This window comes from Mastomys coucha, chromosome X (assembly GCF_008632895.1).
Source record: "Mastomys coucha isolate ucsf_1 chromosome X, UCSF_Mcou_1, whole genome shotgun sequence".
In the NCBI taxonomy this organism is placed as follows: Eukaryota; Metazoa; Chordata; class Mammalia; order Rodentia; family Muridae; genus Mastomys; species Mastomys coucha.
In genome coordinates, this window is record NC_045030.1 from 134,170,171 (window position 1) to 134,185,445 (window position 15,275).

A 15,275-nucleotide genomic window follows, 5' to 3' on the forward strand; every position below is an offset into this window, starting at 1 on the left:
CCTAAAACTGCCTAGAACTATTTCTATATTCAACCCATGCCATACCCTCTAGAGTGACACACAGTGTTTGCTACCTGACAACTAAAGAAAGGTTTGGGTGTGTTTGATCTAAAATGTCTCAGACCTCACTTCAGAGGGCTTCCTTGGAGTTCAGTTTCTAGGCCACAGGTGTCCTGGCAGTCTCTAGTCACTATACCTCCAGAACTCCTGTCTACACCCCAGCCATCTGCCTTCAGGTCAGCTGGAAGCACAGGAGGCCAACAAGAGGCTTTATGCACATCTGCATCAGCAAGTGGCTAGCAGGCTGTCAGTTTGCTTAACTTTCAGAGTGATACTTTGCCGATGACTCTGGCTTATGAAAACATGTCAGTTTTGGATGGGAGCAATTACACCAGAGTCTTTGGAGAGTCAGTGTGAAGCTCTGCCCAACCAAAGGACTTCAGTGAGCTTTACACTGTAGTTTTTCCTGGGAGTTGCTTACTCCTGATTTCATTTGAAGAAAGCTGCCCAGATAGTTACAGAACTGTCTCCTCTGGATTACTGATGTTCTCTTTCCTACCTAGACACACGGCATGCCTTCACACCACAAAAATTGAAGAAGCAACAAAAGGCTCACAAGGCCATACAGACACAGCATGCCTCTGTGCCAATCTTTAAAAGGAGAGAACAAAAAGATAGCAGGAGTTAGACAGATTTGGGAGGGTAGACAGCAAGGTGGTAAATGTTATTCTCACCCTGATTAGTACAATTACATGCTGGCCTCAGTTGAGGACAGCATTTCCCTCAGTATCTGTGCAGATTACAGTTCTAGTCTTCCCTTGGTAGTGGCAACACTGAAGGACACATAGAGTAGGGCCTTGGCTGTGACACATACAGGTTCTCAGTCCAGAACACTAGGTTCAAATTGCTATCTAACTCCCCCCCGCCACCCAACCACAACCACTAAATTGTAATTCACATCTTCATCTCTCTTCCTGTTAAACTATTTTCTATCCTTTGTCCCCTTGAGCCTGGGATCAAAGGGAGGGTCCTTCCCTGAGCTCTTTGCCCCTCCCCTCTATCTCTATTTCTGTTTCTCCAGAGAGGGACAAAATGGCTCAAGGCCTCACCATGAGGAAGGAGTATCCAATCCAGAGGCTGTGCCATCCCAGAGGGCACTGTGGGATGGTGATGTCCTGGCTGTGCACAGCAATGGCTTGTGAGGGTGCCTCACATACAGAGCAGCGGCTGATATACTGGGGAATCTGAGTCTGGCCCACAGGCATCATGGGAATTGGGGCAGTAGTGGAGAGCCAGTAGGATTTGTCATTGCGTCTGGCATAGTGGCACACTTCATTGATGTTGCAGTAGATGAAGGGCATGGTGCTGAATCGGGGCAGGCAGGAGCCAGCAAATCCTGGGAAGATAAGATGGGCAAGAATCAGGTAAGTGCTGGCTAAAGGGCAGGGGCACAAGGCTCTGGAGTAGCCAAAGATGTGAATTTCCATCTAAATGCTTGCTCAGAGCAGTGCAGCTCTCTCCTCACAGTCCTGTGACTTTGGTAGGTGCTAGAGTCTGAGGATCAAATTGTATCATAGAGGTACCAGGGGAGTTGAATAATGATGAGAATCTTTTGATAAAGTGAATAATCACTCCTTAATTAATCTGCTTTGTAAAACCCGACATTTAATAGACAGAATTCTAGTCTAAGAGTTAGCACACCTGCTGCTAATGCAATTAATCCTTGGGTAATCGTCACTGCCCTGCAGGTCATGTTACTATTGTTATCACTAATCACTAATGCTTAATGAAGGCTTAAATATATTTTACATTGGGTGATTCATGAATACTTTACACCACTCGATGTGACAGATAGAAGAGACAGCTTAGTCCCATTAAGGGAGGATGAAAGCTTGGAGAGGTTGAATAATTTACCCAGGACATGTGGCTTTGAAGCAGTAGGACCAGCATTTGAATAAAAATCCCTTTGACCCCAGAGCTGTGGCCTATTTCCCAACCATGGGTCTAAAGGGCTGTGAGAAGAAAAGTGGTCAGTTCTCAATCCTTATAGGGACAGGGAGCAGGGACTAGCTGGCAAAGCCAGTACTTACCCAGATCCTGGTTATGAGCTTTCTCCTGCCCCTCCACGAACAGCAAGCTGTAACCCACCCAGAGCCGGCTCATCCCAATGGGGCACAGTGGCACCTGTTCTGATTGACTGTGTTTTACTAGTGTGTAGCCCACTCTCACACTGTGCCCAGGTGTCCCGGGCTGACCAATGGGGCCCTGATTTCCTGGAGCTCCTAAGAAGAAAACATATAAGTAAGTATGATGCAGATGATACTAACACTAGCCACTCATTGATGCTAAACATTTGTAAGGCGCAACATATACTTGTGTTCAACCGCTTGATCCTGATATCCCCTATTCTACAGTTGAAGAAAATGAGGTTCTGAGCTGCCACAGCTAGAAGCAAATGGAGTTACAACTCCAAGTCATGTGGGCCCAGTTATATAGTTCCCATTTTAAAAGAGCACACCATCCATTACTCTTCTTCAGCCTCTTGGCCTTCTGTTCTAAGAGTAAATGGAGTGGAATTCATTTACTTATCCATTATCCTTTTCATGCCCAGCCTTGAAGTCTCTCACAGGACATAACTAGCTGCTGAATCACAAGCATTATAAGTAACATTAGCATTAGAAGGGCAAAGCTTCATCTGCCTTTCTTTCCCATGGTGGATAGGACCATTGTACTGCAACATTTTACAACTGAGCTTTAGAAGGATTCTATACCAAAGACAAGTGATTTGTTGTATTCTTTTATCCATGTCAGGACAGGACAGAAAGCCATGAAAAGCAAAGTCAGGAAATCAAGAGTTTGAAGCCAACCTGGCTTACATAGTGAGTTTGAGGGCAAGCTGGGCTATGCAACAAGACACTGATATAGATAGATAGATAGATAGATAGATAGATAGATAGATAGATAGATAGATAGATAGATAGATAGATAGATAGCTGGAAGAGAACCCAGATAAGGATGTAGAGATGTCTGTTGCCTTCTTGAATCATGCAGGACTTCCCTTCATAGGCTGGAGGCTGTGCAGTGTGAAGAGAAGAACAATGTGATGGTTTGAATTAGAAAGGCTGTGATAGGCTCATATAGCAGAATGCTTAATGTGATAGTTTGTACATGCTTGGCCCAGGCAGTGGTAGTATTAGACGGTGTGGCCCTTTTGTAGTAGGTGTGGCCTTGTTGGACTAGGTGTGTCACTGTGGGTGTGGGCTCTAAGAGCCTCATCCTAGCTGCCTGGAAGCCAGTATTCTGCTAGCAGCCTTCAGATGAAGATGTAGAATTCTCAGCTCCTTCTGCATCATGCCTGCCTGGATGCTGCCATGCTCCTGCCTTGATGATAATGGACTGAACCTCTGAATCTGTAAGCCAGTCCCAATTAAATGTTTCCTTTATGAGACTTGCCTTAGTCATGGTGTCTGTTGTTCACAGCAGGAAGACCCTAACTAAGACACATAGTCACCAGGAATGTCACTACTTGCGAAGGATTAGGAAGTTATGGTCTTGTTGGAGGAAGTGTGTCACTGGGGATAGGCTTGGAGGTTTCAAAAGCCCATACTCAACTTAGGGTCTTTCTCTTTCTCTCCGTGTGTGTGTGTGTGTGTGTGTGTGTGTGTGTGTGTGTGTGCGCGCGCGCGCATGACAGATCATAATAGATCTGCCTATCTTCCTTTGGATCAGGATGTATCTCTCAGCTATTGCTCCAGGGCCTACCTGCCTGCTGCCATGTTCCATTCAGGATGATAATGGACTAAACCTCTGTAACTGCAAGTAATCCTCCAATTAAATTATTTCTTTTCATCAGAGTTGCCTTTGTCATGGTGTCTCTTCACAGAAATAGAACAGTGAGAAAGACATAAAATGGTGCCAGAAGTGGGGTCTTGCCCTGATGTCACTTCCTTTATTTCATTTTAGCAGCAGGATTAAAAATATATTTTTTTTTATCTTCTTCAGCACTAGAATTGGCTCCAACAAAATATTTCCTGGTACTCCTTTTCTCCTCAAACTGTACACTTTATTTTTCCTTTTCCCTTGGTTCCCCCTGCTCCTTTCATTGTGGGTCTGTGTAAGAGCTATCAAATCCACACAGCACAGCCAATACTAGGTTATCTTGAAATTTCCTCTGTGAACCTCATTAATCCAAAACTCTTCAGTTCAGTCTCAGGCAGGTTGTCATGGGAAGGGCAAAAAGCAGCCACAGTCTTTGCCAAATATCACAAGAATGGTATATGAACTACTTACTAATATTCTTTCCCCCTAAAACTTCTTCAGCCAGGCCCCCAAGTTCAAATTGCCCTCAATACTATCTTCCATCTTCCTGTTATTATGGCTCATTACACCTTACTTAATGTATCCAATCACTTTTCTAGTCCAAAGTCCCAAAGTCTCCTATATTCCTTCAACAAAAGCATGATCATGCCTGTCACAGCAATACCCTAGTCCTGGTATGCTTCCTTTCATAAGAGTTGCTTGGGTCATGGTGTCTCTTCATAGTAATAGAACATTAAACAAGACTAGAACTCAGCTTGTGAACCACCTCATAGTGGCAAATTTGCCACATGGTTGACTAAGTGTCCAAGTTTTGTTAACCTGACCTTCAAATCCTGGAGGTCCTTGTAGTCCTGGGATACCGGGATCACCAAGGATTCCAGATGGGCCTGGAAGCCCACTGGGGCCATCCTTGCCAGGGATGCCAGATAGGCCTTTGGAACCTATAAGAGAGACAACGCACAGGGTAGGGGAGCACTCAATATGGAAGGCACAGAGTCTCCTCAAACTCATGTGAAGTCACAGGGAGAATAACAACTTACTCTTATTGTTGCAAAGCCAAGACTTGGAAGCCACATTTGCTGCCTTTTGCTTTCTCTACTACCTTGTGTTTTCCTTTGTCACTCACTCCAAACAAAACTTTAGAAATGGAAAGTTGTCTAGGGGAGAGACTCACATGTTCTCTGAAGACAAGTATAACCACTGCCCCACTGGCTTTCTAGCTTTTCCTTTCCTTGGCAAAGAGTTTGGGAGCTTTGGGAAGTAGCTTGGGAAATGTTGGATGAAGTCACTTTCCCAGAACTGTGCCAAGCCAGTAGCTTCAGCCTCTCAACCAAGGCCTTTTTAGCTTCCCAGTGAGTTCCCTTTCTCTGGTGTCATTCTTACCTTGCAGACCCACAGAGCCTTGAGACCCGGGCTCTCCTATAAGGCCTGGGATGCCATCAATGCCTGGCAGACCCAAAGGTCCTGGAGGAACCTGCATAGCTTCAGCAATTGGTGTGTGTCCTGGAGCACCCTGGGGACCGGAAACACCTGAAGGCAGGTAGTGAAACAGCACTGGTCAGACTGGAGAAGAAACAGGCAGCCTTCTGTCTGCCTGGCAATCACCAACTATTTTCTTTCTTTTTTTGTGCTCACAATCCCCACTTGAGGCCTCCAGTACAGAATACACAACCCTTGATAGAACCTTCTTTCCCCATCTCCTTCTTAGTGACTTGGTGGGTCCCTGTGGGTAAGGCAGGGCGCAAGTCATACTTTATTGTGGCTCCCCATAGCCCAGTATGGTATTCACTAGGTAGAAAGCAGTTCGGGAATCTCTGCTGCAAATATAGTAGGCTGAGCTTTGGGTCAGGGATGGAGCAGTTATTTACTTACACACTGGTCAGAATGCACTACCAAATACACTGTAGAGATGTATTCAACTCCAGAGTTGCAGTTGGCATCCCAGCCTAAGAGACCCACCCAAGTCGGCCACTTTACAAATAGAATAGCTTGTTTACTAATTCATTAATCAAATAATTCTTGGGTCCTTACTATCTACCAAGATTCTGGGAGATGAGAAACAAGAGCAGTGATAGACCTTTATAGGGAGTATGGCCTAGTGATAAAGATGAACAAAGCACAATTTGGCAAATACCATTAACTCCATTGTTAAAATCTTAGGAAGGACCGGGAAGGAAATAAGTGATGTAGTGACAAAGAAGGGAGCAGAGGGTGGTTTGGGTAGAGGGGTCTGCTTTAGAGCTACCAGTGGCTTCTTCTAACCAGTGATGGTCACACTGAAACTATTCAAACATCAGAAGCGAGACATTTAAAGAATTGAAGGGCAATCAAGCAACACAAGACATATACAGTATTGACAGGAAGGTAAACTAATGCAGGTATCATGGAAATCAATATTGGGGCTCCTAAAACCCCCTAAAACTAGAATTGCCATATGATACAGCTGTACCATTCCCAGTAATATACCGACAGAACTCCAAGTCAGCATACCAGAGATACCTACACATTTAGGTATATCCCTGTAGTATTCACAATAGCCAAGGTTTGGAAACAGCCTAAGCATCCATACAGATGAGTGGACAAAGAAAATAGGACACATATACATGAAGGAACATTCTTCAGTCAGGATGAAAAGTGAAGCACATCATGTACAAGCAAACTGATACAATTAAAGAACATCATGTTATGCGAGGGTACATATGTACACGGCATAAAAACAGAGGAGGGACCTATTAGGGGAAAGGGAACTAGTAGGAAGGGGAGGAGGACAGAAAGGATAATTGGGACAATATTTGAAATGCCAATGGACAGTAAAAGGGACATGAGCTGGCATGAGATAAAGAGGGAGGTGTCACACATGATTTTGTGGGCCATGGTTCCTTTCTATGCCGTGAATAGAATGGTTTGCTTTTGGTTGGCAACTATATGTGTAAGATAATTATAGTTGGGAGAGGAAGGGTGCTACATGAGAACTTCTGATGGCTTAGACCTCAAGGGAGCAGCAGAATTGATAGAGAGTGAGTAGATACAAGGCATGCTCATAGACAGAGCCCTCGGGGGCTGCTGATAGATGGAATAGTTGACATTTGGCTACAGGATAGAGAGAATTTTGTTTCTGTTCTGATCTTAGAAAATGAAATTAATGGTCTAGGTGCAATGCAGAAGTAATACAGAGGGAGGTCAGGTACCCATGGGAGCAAAGCAGTAGGGACCTTCAGTTCTGGGAGTAGATTGCCACAGAGGTATCTCCAAAGGAGAGAAACTACCTCCTGGGTTTAGGAGCATGATGCCTTAGTTGGTTTTGTGGTGTGGTAGACAACATGGCTTCCAAAAGAACCTCAACTTCAGAGTTCAGAATTTCAGGCTTGGCCCAGAAATTGCCCTGCACTTACCTCTTGGCCCTGCCTTCCCCTTCATCCCAGGAAATCCTGGGTCTCCTGGTGGCCCAATCTTGCCAGGAGTCCCCATGAGGCCAGGTTCCCCTCTCATGCCTAGTAAGGGCCAAAGGAAAACATGTCAGGTGTTGATATGATGGTGACAGAGAGAGACTGGTCAGGAAAAGCACCATCCGTGAGCCTATTCAGGGCAACTGGACTGTGCAGTGGTGACTGATGGGTCTTGAAGCTGGTGGAACAGACTTACCTTTTAGCCCTAGATCTCCAGAGAGGCCAGAGAAACCTGGAAGTCCTTGGTTTCCCTTGGACCCTTGAAGGCCTGGAATTCCAGGGAGGCCAGAATATCCAGGATCGCCTTGATCTGAGGATGGCCCAGGGAGACCCGGATGACCTGGAAGGCCTGGGCGGCCTAGGGATAAGATTGGAGAAGTAACGAGGTGCAAAGAGATATGAAGCTGTTGAAGGCCTAGGGAATTAGGTAGCCAATGCCCACTCCTAGTACAGGTCCCTTTGTTGCTGTCCATGAAGCCCCCATGCCTAGACTTTCCAAAAACACTTCAGCAAAATACAGACAGTTCCAGTCCCTCAAATCTTGATGGGAGGGAATAAACTGAGGCCAAGCTGATGCATGCATTTCCAACAACAAGGAAAGGGCTGCATTATATACAGCATATCTGCCTAAATCAAAGTTAAGGTGGCCAGTTGTGCTTGGGGTTTCTTATTTTTACCTCGTTCTCCATCTAGGCCTGGCTGCCCAGGGTCACCAGGCTGTCCTGCTATGACTGAGGGCAAAGAGATGCCTGGGGCTCCAGGGGGACCAGCAGGACCTTGAAGACCTGGGGAACCTGCAAAGAAATGGCCAAGTGCATTCAGAAAATGGAAGGCATGAGAGAGTTGCAAGACCAGAGGACACCAGTAGAGGGCTGTCTTCCACTCCTAACTTCCCAGCAAGCCGACCACAGTAAATCAGGTGCAGATTCTTCCTTTCCAGCTGGAGCCTCGTTTAATTGGGACAGAGCTGTGGAAATTTCTAGCTCCCCAATTTCACCAGTGATGGAAATATTTTAGGCTGTTTGTTCCTCCAGATCAGAAGTCAAAGAAAGCATGGCTGAGCAGCTGGAATGTTAAGTTCTCAAAGTGTTGTTATTAAACACACTAGTTCATCAAACTTTCCTAACTGCCAGTTCTGTCTGATGCTGCCCAAAAGTTATGGATAGTGTGTGACTGAGGTCAGACCATCCAGAAGGGAGGCAGCAAGAATATTATGGGTTCTCCTGTGTGTCCTAAGATTCCTTGCTCTCTTCAGGCACATCTAGGAAAGCAACAACCAGGCTTTTGTAGATGACTTAGTAGAATTACTGCTTAAGTGCCTATTGAACATATCTCATTGCACTAGCTATCTGTCCCCCTTTGGCCAAGGTATATAGTTACGTTCTCTGCTCAGGCTTCCATATTACTTTATATGTTTTTGTTTCGTTTAACAAATTCTACTATATGTTAAAAACAAAAACTTACATCAAATGACAATATATTTATATAGTCTATGCTAAATACATATATAATCATCTTGAAGGGGAAACACCAAAATTATCTATACACATGTGAAAGTTCTTGCTGTATGCTAGGCATGGAACAAATGTGTTAACTGATGGAGAGTCAATTAAGGAAGCTCAGTGGAATCTGCCTGATAAAAACCCATTGGTTGAGATTCCTTTTTGTGTGTGAAAGGAAAAAACCAAAAATGTCGTTACCCAATTTCCCTTCTTATATCCATCTTTTAAAAGCTGGTAAATCCTGTTTATGTGACACAAGATGGTAGATTAGCCAAAGGAGGTGTTTAAAAATAGCTCATTAATACTTTGAATCACAAGGAAAACTAGAGATGAAAATGTTGATTTTGAGAAAAAACTCTTTTTAAGTTTAGGAAAAGAATAAGCACAAAAAAAGCTACATGTGTTGTCAGCTGTCGGGATGACTCTCTAAAGTACTTTTCTTTTTCATTGAAGTAAGGACCCAAAAGAAAGATATATTTTGCATGCTTTTTCTTGGGAACAGAGGTTTATATGTGTACATGTGCATATAGAAAACATATGTATTTATATCAGCTGAAATTATGCAAAACAAATAAGCAAAATACCATATAACCCCATATAGTGGAGTAAGCATGGGCAGCTCACAGAATCATAGAGTCCACCATGTCAATTTTTAAAAGATGTGCATTCTCTGTATCTGAACTGAAATAGTGCCAAAATCTCATGTTTTTAACAGCTTATCACTATTGTGTGTGTTTGTGCATGTGAGTGCCACAGTACTTGAGTGGAGTCTAGAGGGTGTCTCTGTGGAGTTGAGCCTCTCCTTTATCCTTTACTTTGGTTCTAGTGGTGAAAGTCAGGTTGGTGGGCTTATAATTTAGGTAACTTTATCCACTGAGCAATCTTGTGAGCCCTTGTTTGTATGTCTTTTTTTATTATTATTAAAACTAAAATGTTCTAAATGAGGAGCTGCAAATGCCAAATAACCATTTTGCTAACTCATTCCAGTGCCAAACCCTGAGAAACTTTAAGTACATAAATGTAGGCTCTGAAGATTTAATGCAAGTATGAAAACAACAATATAATTGTAAATCATTTAGTGAAAGGTATTGTGAGCACAGGGAATGGAGTGTTCTCAGGCTCAGTCTTTCACTTCCACCACCAAATCACAGACCGTTTCCTCTGGTGGGCACAACACATGCTGTATTCTTTTTAAACAAATTGCTTCAGTAAAGAATAATCTAGGTATGATGAACACATCTGTACTTCATTGTCCCACTAAAGAAAAACGAAGATGGCATTATCTTGGTAATTATGTGTGTAGTCTCCATAGATTCCAGCCCTCTCCTCTCAGAGAACCACCCCCAAATTCTGTGTTCACTTCCTTCCTTCCTTCTCATCATAATTTCTTCATGAATATTTGCATCCCTAGACAGCATGTTGGTTGTTTTGCTTATTTTGAACATCTAATGAGAGAACCACACCAAGAGTATTCCCTTGTGACATGTTGCCCTTCATAATTATGTTTCTATAATATATCCATCTTGATGTGTGCTGTTTACTGTAATTGTAATTATAATTTTATGTCAGCTAAAGTAATTGAATAATTTGATAACCAGAAATTCACAGTCAAGATTTACAAACAGATGAAGAAATGCCATCTGCTTCCATCTGGTCCCCTTTTCTCTGTGTCTTGGGAAAGAAGCCACAATTGCTTTGCAGGCTCAGACCCTTCTTTGAGCCTTTCTCTGGAGAAGCTCCTGGATTCCCCAAAAGAACAAGTTTGCCCAGACCAAAGGAAGGATTAAACATAGAAACAATAGTTGTCCCTATTCAAATTGCAGCAGGAAATGAATTAATGTATGACCGTGGTTCCTGGGAAACACACACTGTGTAAACAGAAAATGTGATGAGACCTCAGGCTCCAAATACACTGCAGTTACCACTTCCCAAGTGGCGTGCAGTAGCATGAGGACCAGTGTTTCTGGGGCACTTGCTGGGCACTGAGATATGCCCTTTGATTCACATTACCTTACCGTTCACAGAGTCCTCAGAAAAATCTGTGAGACAGTTCTGTTATGTCCATTTTACAGAAAGAAAAAAAAAAACTAATGGCATTGGTTCAATGGGCATTGAGAGACAGGTGTATAACTTCATTGCTTAGGGTCACACAGCTCAGTGAGAGGGAGAACTGGAACTTGACTGACTGCATTCATTTTCTGCTTTATATATATAGTGGGAGACAGGTGAGTCTCCAGAACACTGCCAAGGAAGCTGAAGAATGATGTCATGATTTTAGAGAAGTTCTAGAATGGGACACCCAGGAAAACTTCAAGCAGTGTGGAAAGCTGAGTTCGGGGTGGAATTTGGTTAATGAAAATACAACCTATCCTGGTAGAGTGCAGCCTGTAGGCTTGGCCTCAGGAGACCCCGTGTTCTCTCCATCCTGGGTTTCTTGTGCCCGGTGGATTCTATCATCCGTATGGAGCACTAAAGAAATTAGAGCTAAGATCTCATTAAACGGACCAACTGTGCTCTTTAGAAGCATTCATCCTGACTTTGGCCGAGTCTGAAAAAGTGGTCCAGAGCTGAATTGGAAAGAGCTAGGGAGAACTGGAGGCTAGGGGGCACTTGGTAGAGTGCTCCCACTACTCTTTGCTAGGATGCCATAGGAATATCCTTCATTGTTTTCTTCACAGTCATTATTAAGGGTTCTTAGGCTCTCGAAGATGTAAAGACAAGCACAAGTCTACCCTATAAACCATTTGGCCCCAATCAATCCCAAACCCTGATCCCCTGCCAAGGCCTCATTCAGTTTCTGCAAGTCCTGACTTGGGCTCACTTACCTTGGTCACCTTTTTGTCCCCTTGAGCCTTGTTTCCCTGGATCTCCGATGACAATTCCTGGCACTCCCCTTTCCCCTTTGGGACCAGGAAGGCCAGCCGGCCCAGGAACACCAGTGATACTGGCTCCTAGGAAGAAATGCAGAGGGAGGGGACAGAGCTCAGAGGGAGACAGCCCTTGGGCCTAGTTGACTTCCCTGTGGCTAGAAGAAGAGCTCATTCCCACAGAAAGGCAAAACATCCTCTTTCCTTCTCCAATTGAACACAAGTGAGGAGATCTAACTCCCAGGATATGGGGTATACTACAGTCAAGAACACATGGCCAACTCCTTCCAGTTCTGGAAGAGCTTTACTCCCTTAACCTGGACATTCAGGGCCTTCCTTACCTGGAGTGCCATGGGTGCCCTTGGTGCCTGGAAGTCCATTCAGTCCATGTAAACCAGGAAGTCCAGGGAATCCTAAGGAGAGAAAACATCAGAAATGGCTCTATCTACCGAGACCCTACTCGATGCTCTCTAGAAGAACAGCCAGTTTCTAATATACACCCTGCACCTTGGGTTCTCAAGATTCTTATAAAGGCTACTGCAGCTTTTAGAGTAAGGTGAGAGTTAATTAGCTCATATGATTTGGATCTGAAATGTCTCCCAAAAGCCCAAGTATTGAAGGTTTATTCCCTAGAGCCTTTAGGAAATTATTCAATTACAATGAACCTGACTTTAGAAATGCATTAATTCAATTTTGTCTTAAAAATATTAGTGAATTGTTGAGTGGCAGAAGAACTTACAAAGCAGGGTGCAATTGGAGGAAGTAGTTAATTGGAGCCATGCTGTGAAAGGGGGTATTTTTGTGTGTGTGTGTGGTACTGCCTCTTCCTGCTTCCTGATTGCCATGAGGTGAGCAGCTCAGCTCTACGATACACTCCCTATCACGATGCCTTTCCTTACCGCAGGCCCAGATACAATGGAGCTAACTGATGACTGTGGACTAAAACCTCGAAAATCACAAGCCCAAATACATTTCTCTTCCCGTTATTCTTGGGTTTTGCTGTTTGTTTGTTTGTTTGTTTGTTTGAGATAGAGTCTCATGTATCCCAGGATGCCTACAACTCTCTATGAAGGTGGGTGTGATCTGGAACTTCTCATCTTCCAGCATCTACATCCAGAATGCAGAGATTTCAGGTGTGTCATCACTCCTGCTTTATGCAGTGCTAGGAAGTGAACATAGGAAGAAGGGCCTTGTGTATGCTGGACAAACACTCTACCAAATGAACTACATCCTTGCCCCCCCACTCCCACCCATATTAGGTATTTTTAATAGAATGTAGGAGTAGCAATGCCAGGCCCTTGAGTTGCCTTCTCTCAGAAACTGGTTCTAGAAACTTGCTGCTCTGCCATTAAAGCAGGGAAAGACAACATATGCTAGGGCAATAACTTTCTGCTATGGCGTCATAGCGTAGTGACATTTCTCATTTCCATCATCAGATACTTTATAAACAGCTTAAAAAAAGGAAAGTCTTATTTTGGTTTGCAGTTTGAGGGCACCCTCTATCATATCAAGGAAGCAGGAACTTGAGGAAGCCAGGGGTTATATTGCATCCATAATCATAAACAGATGGCCTTGAATGATGACTCTCAGATCACTTTCTCTGACTTTATTCAGTCTATGACCCCAGCCAATGGAATGGTACCTCCCACAGTTAAGGTGGGTCTACCCAACTTCACCCAATCTACATAATTCCTCACAGGCATATCCAAAGGCTAACTTAATCCATATTTTCCCTTAAACGGTATCCACAAAGCTTGTCTCCTACATGATTCTAGATCTTATCAAGTTCACAATATTAACCATTACACTTGGATATGGTTTTAATGTGGTCCCCAAAGCTCCCATTTTGATGATATTAGGAGGTGGTGGGATCTTTAATAGGTGAGGCTTAGTGAAAGTTGTGTTGGTCCCTGGGATTTTCCACAAAGGAGGAATAACATAATTCTCGTGGACCCTGAGCTCTCAAAATTATGAATTGGTACAGAAGACTATGACTCACCCTACCTCTTACTTTGACTTTCTGTTGACTTGTGATCTCTCTCTCTCTCTCTCTCTCTCTCTCTCTCTCTCTTTCTCTCTCTCTCTCTCTCTCTCTCTCTGTCATAATCTGCCATGACGCCACCCCCCATGAGGTGACGTAGATGGCATTCCCATGAGGTAACATTGTTAGGGGCTATTCCTCCTTAAAGCCAGCGCCATGTCATTTGGAATTACAGCTTCAAAAATTATAAGTTAATTTATTTTCTTTCTAAGTAACCAACCACAGGGATTTCATTTTAGTAATGGATACCTATGTCTTCCTTGTTAATTCTTTCTTCGTGAATCTGACATTCTTCTAGTCTGATTTATAACTGTTCACCTTGCTTTCTCTCTGGTTTTTCAATTAATTTTTGATATTTATTTAATTTTATGTGTATGAGATTTTTTTCTGCAAGTATACCTGTGTACAATACAAGTGCCTGGTGCCTATGGAAGTTAGAAGAGGGAACTGGATCATCTAGAACTGGGGTTATAGATAGTTGTGAGTCATTATGTGGGTGCTAGAAATCAAACTCAGATCCTCTGCAAAAAAGTGCTCTTAACCCCTGAGCCATCTCTCTAGCTCATTCTACACCTGTCTTTCTTTCCTTTCCTTTCCTTTTCTTTTCTTTTTTAAAAAATATTTTCTTTATTTACATTTCAAATGTTATCCCCTTTCCTGGTTTCCCCTCTGAAAACACCCTCTCCCCTCCCCCTTCCCCTGCTTACCAACCCACCTCACTTCCTTGTCCTGGCATTCCCCTATACTAGGGCATCAAGCCTTCACAGGACCAAGGGCCTCTCCTCCTATTGATGACTGACAAGGTCATCCTGTGCTACATATACAGCTGGAGCCATGAATCTCACCATGTGTACTCTTTGGTTGGTGGTTTAGTAGTCCCTGGAAGCTCCGGTGGGGTACTGGTTGGTTCATATTGTTGTTCATCCTATGGGGCTGCAAACCCCTTCAGTTCCTTGTGTCCTTTCTCTACCTCCTTCATTGGGGACCCTGTGCTCAGTCCAATGGATGGTTGTGAGCCTCTACTTCTGTATTAGTCAGGCACTGGCAGAGCCTCTCAGGAGACAGCTATATCAGGCTCCTGTCAGCAAGCACTTGTTGGCATACACACTAGTGTCTGGGTTTGGTGACTGTATATGGCATGGATCCCCAGGTGGGGCACTGTGGGGAGCAGCAGCTGCCACCCTATACATACATATTGAACACCTGGTCTCCGGCCAGAGCAGAGAGCATTGAGATAAACAAGCCTTAGTTGGAAAAGCTGTGTGCCTCTAGTTTATGATGCAAGCTGGCATGATTTCTTGTAGCCTATTATGTTTTGCCACATAGCCGATGCTGATTGGGAAAGTATTTAACCCACAAGGGCTGGGGGCTGGAAGAATAGAGAGTAAGTAAGATGTAATAGATAGGAGTAAGTATATAGATAGTAAGTAAGATATATAGAATAGGGAGTAAGTATGTATAGATAGTAAGTATGGAGAGAAGAAGTAGTATAAGAAGTAGTGAGTAAGTATGTAGAGAGTAGGAGTAAGTATATAGTGAGTAAGTATGTATAGATAGGAGTAAGTAAATATAGATAGTAAGTAAGATGTGAGAGATTAGG

At 43.6% G+C, this 15,275-nt stretch overlaps 1 protein-coding gene across 4 annotated transcripts in view; it reads right to left on the reverse strand.

The window, feature by feature from the left end:
- Positions 1 to 15,275, reverse strand: part of Col4a6 (collagen type IV alpha 6 chain) — a 312,614-nt gene that overhangs the window by 2,776 nt on the left and 294,563 nt on the right. For all 4 annotated transcript variants that reach the window (XM_031368791.1, XM_031368798.1, XM_031368795.1 and 1 more), the window contains 9 exons: positions 11,976 to 12,047; positions 11,593 to 11,718; positions 7,943 to 8,059; positions 7,462 to 7,623; positions 7,212 to 7,310; positions 5,203 to 5,349; positions 4,644 to 4,760; positions 2,091 to 2,282; positions 1,110 to 1,396 (listed from right to left, as the gene is read on the reverse strand). In XM_031368791.1, coding sequence (XP_031224651.1) covers positions 1,110 to 1,396; positions 2,091 to 2,282; positions 4,644 to 4,760; positions 5,203 to 5,349; positions 7,212 to 7,310; positions 7,462 to 7,623; positions 7,943 to 8,059; positions 11,593 to 11,718; positions 11,976 to 12,047 — 1,319 coding nt within the window. The remainder of the gene's footprint in view (positions 1 to 1,109; positions 1,397 to 2,090; positions 2,283 to 4,643; positions 4,761 to 5,202; positions 5,350 to 7,211; positions 7,311 to 7,461; positions 7,624 to 7,942; positions 8,060 to 11,592; positions 11,719 to 11,975; positions 12,048 to 15,275) is intronic.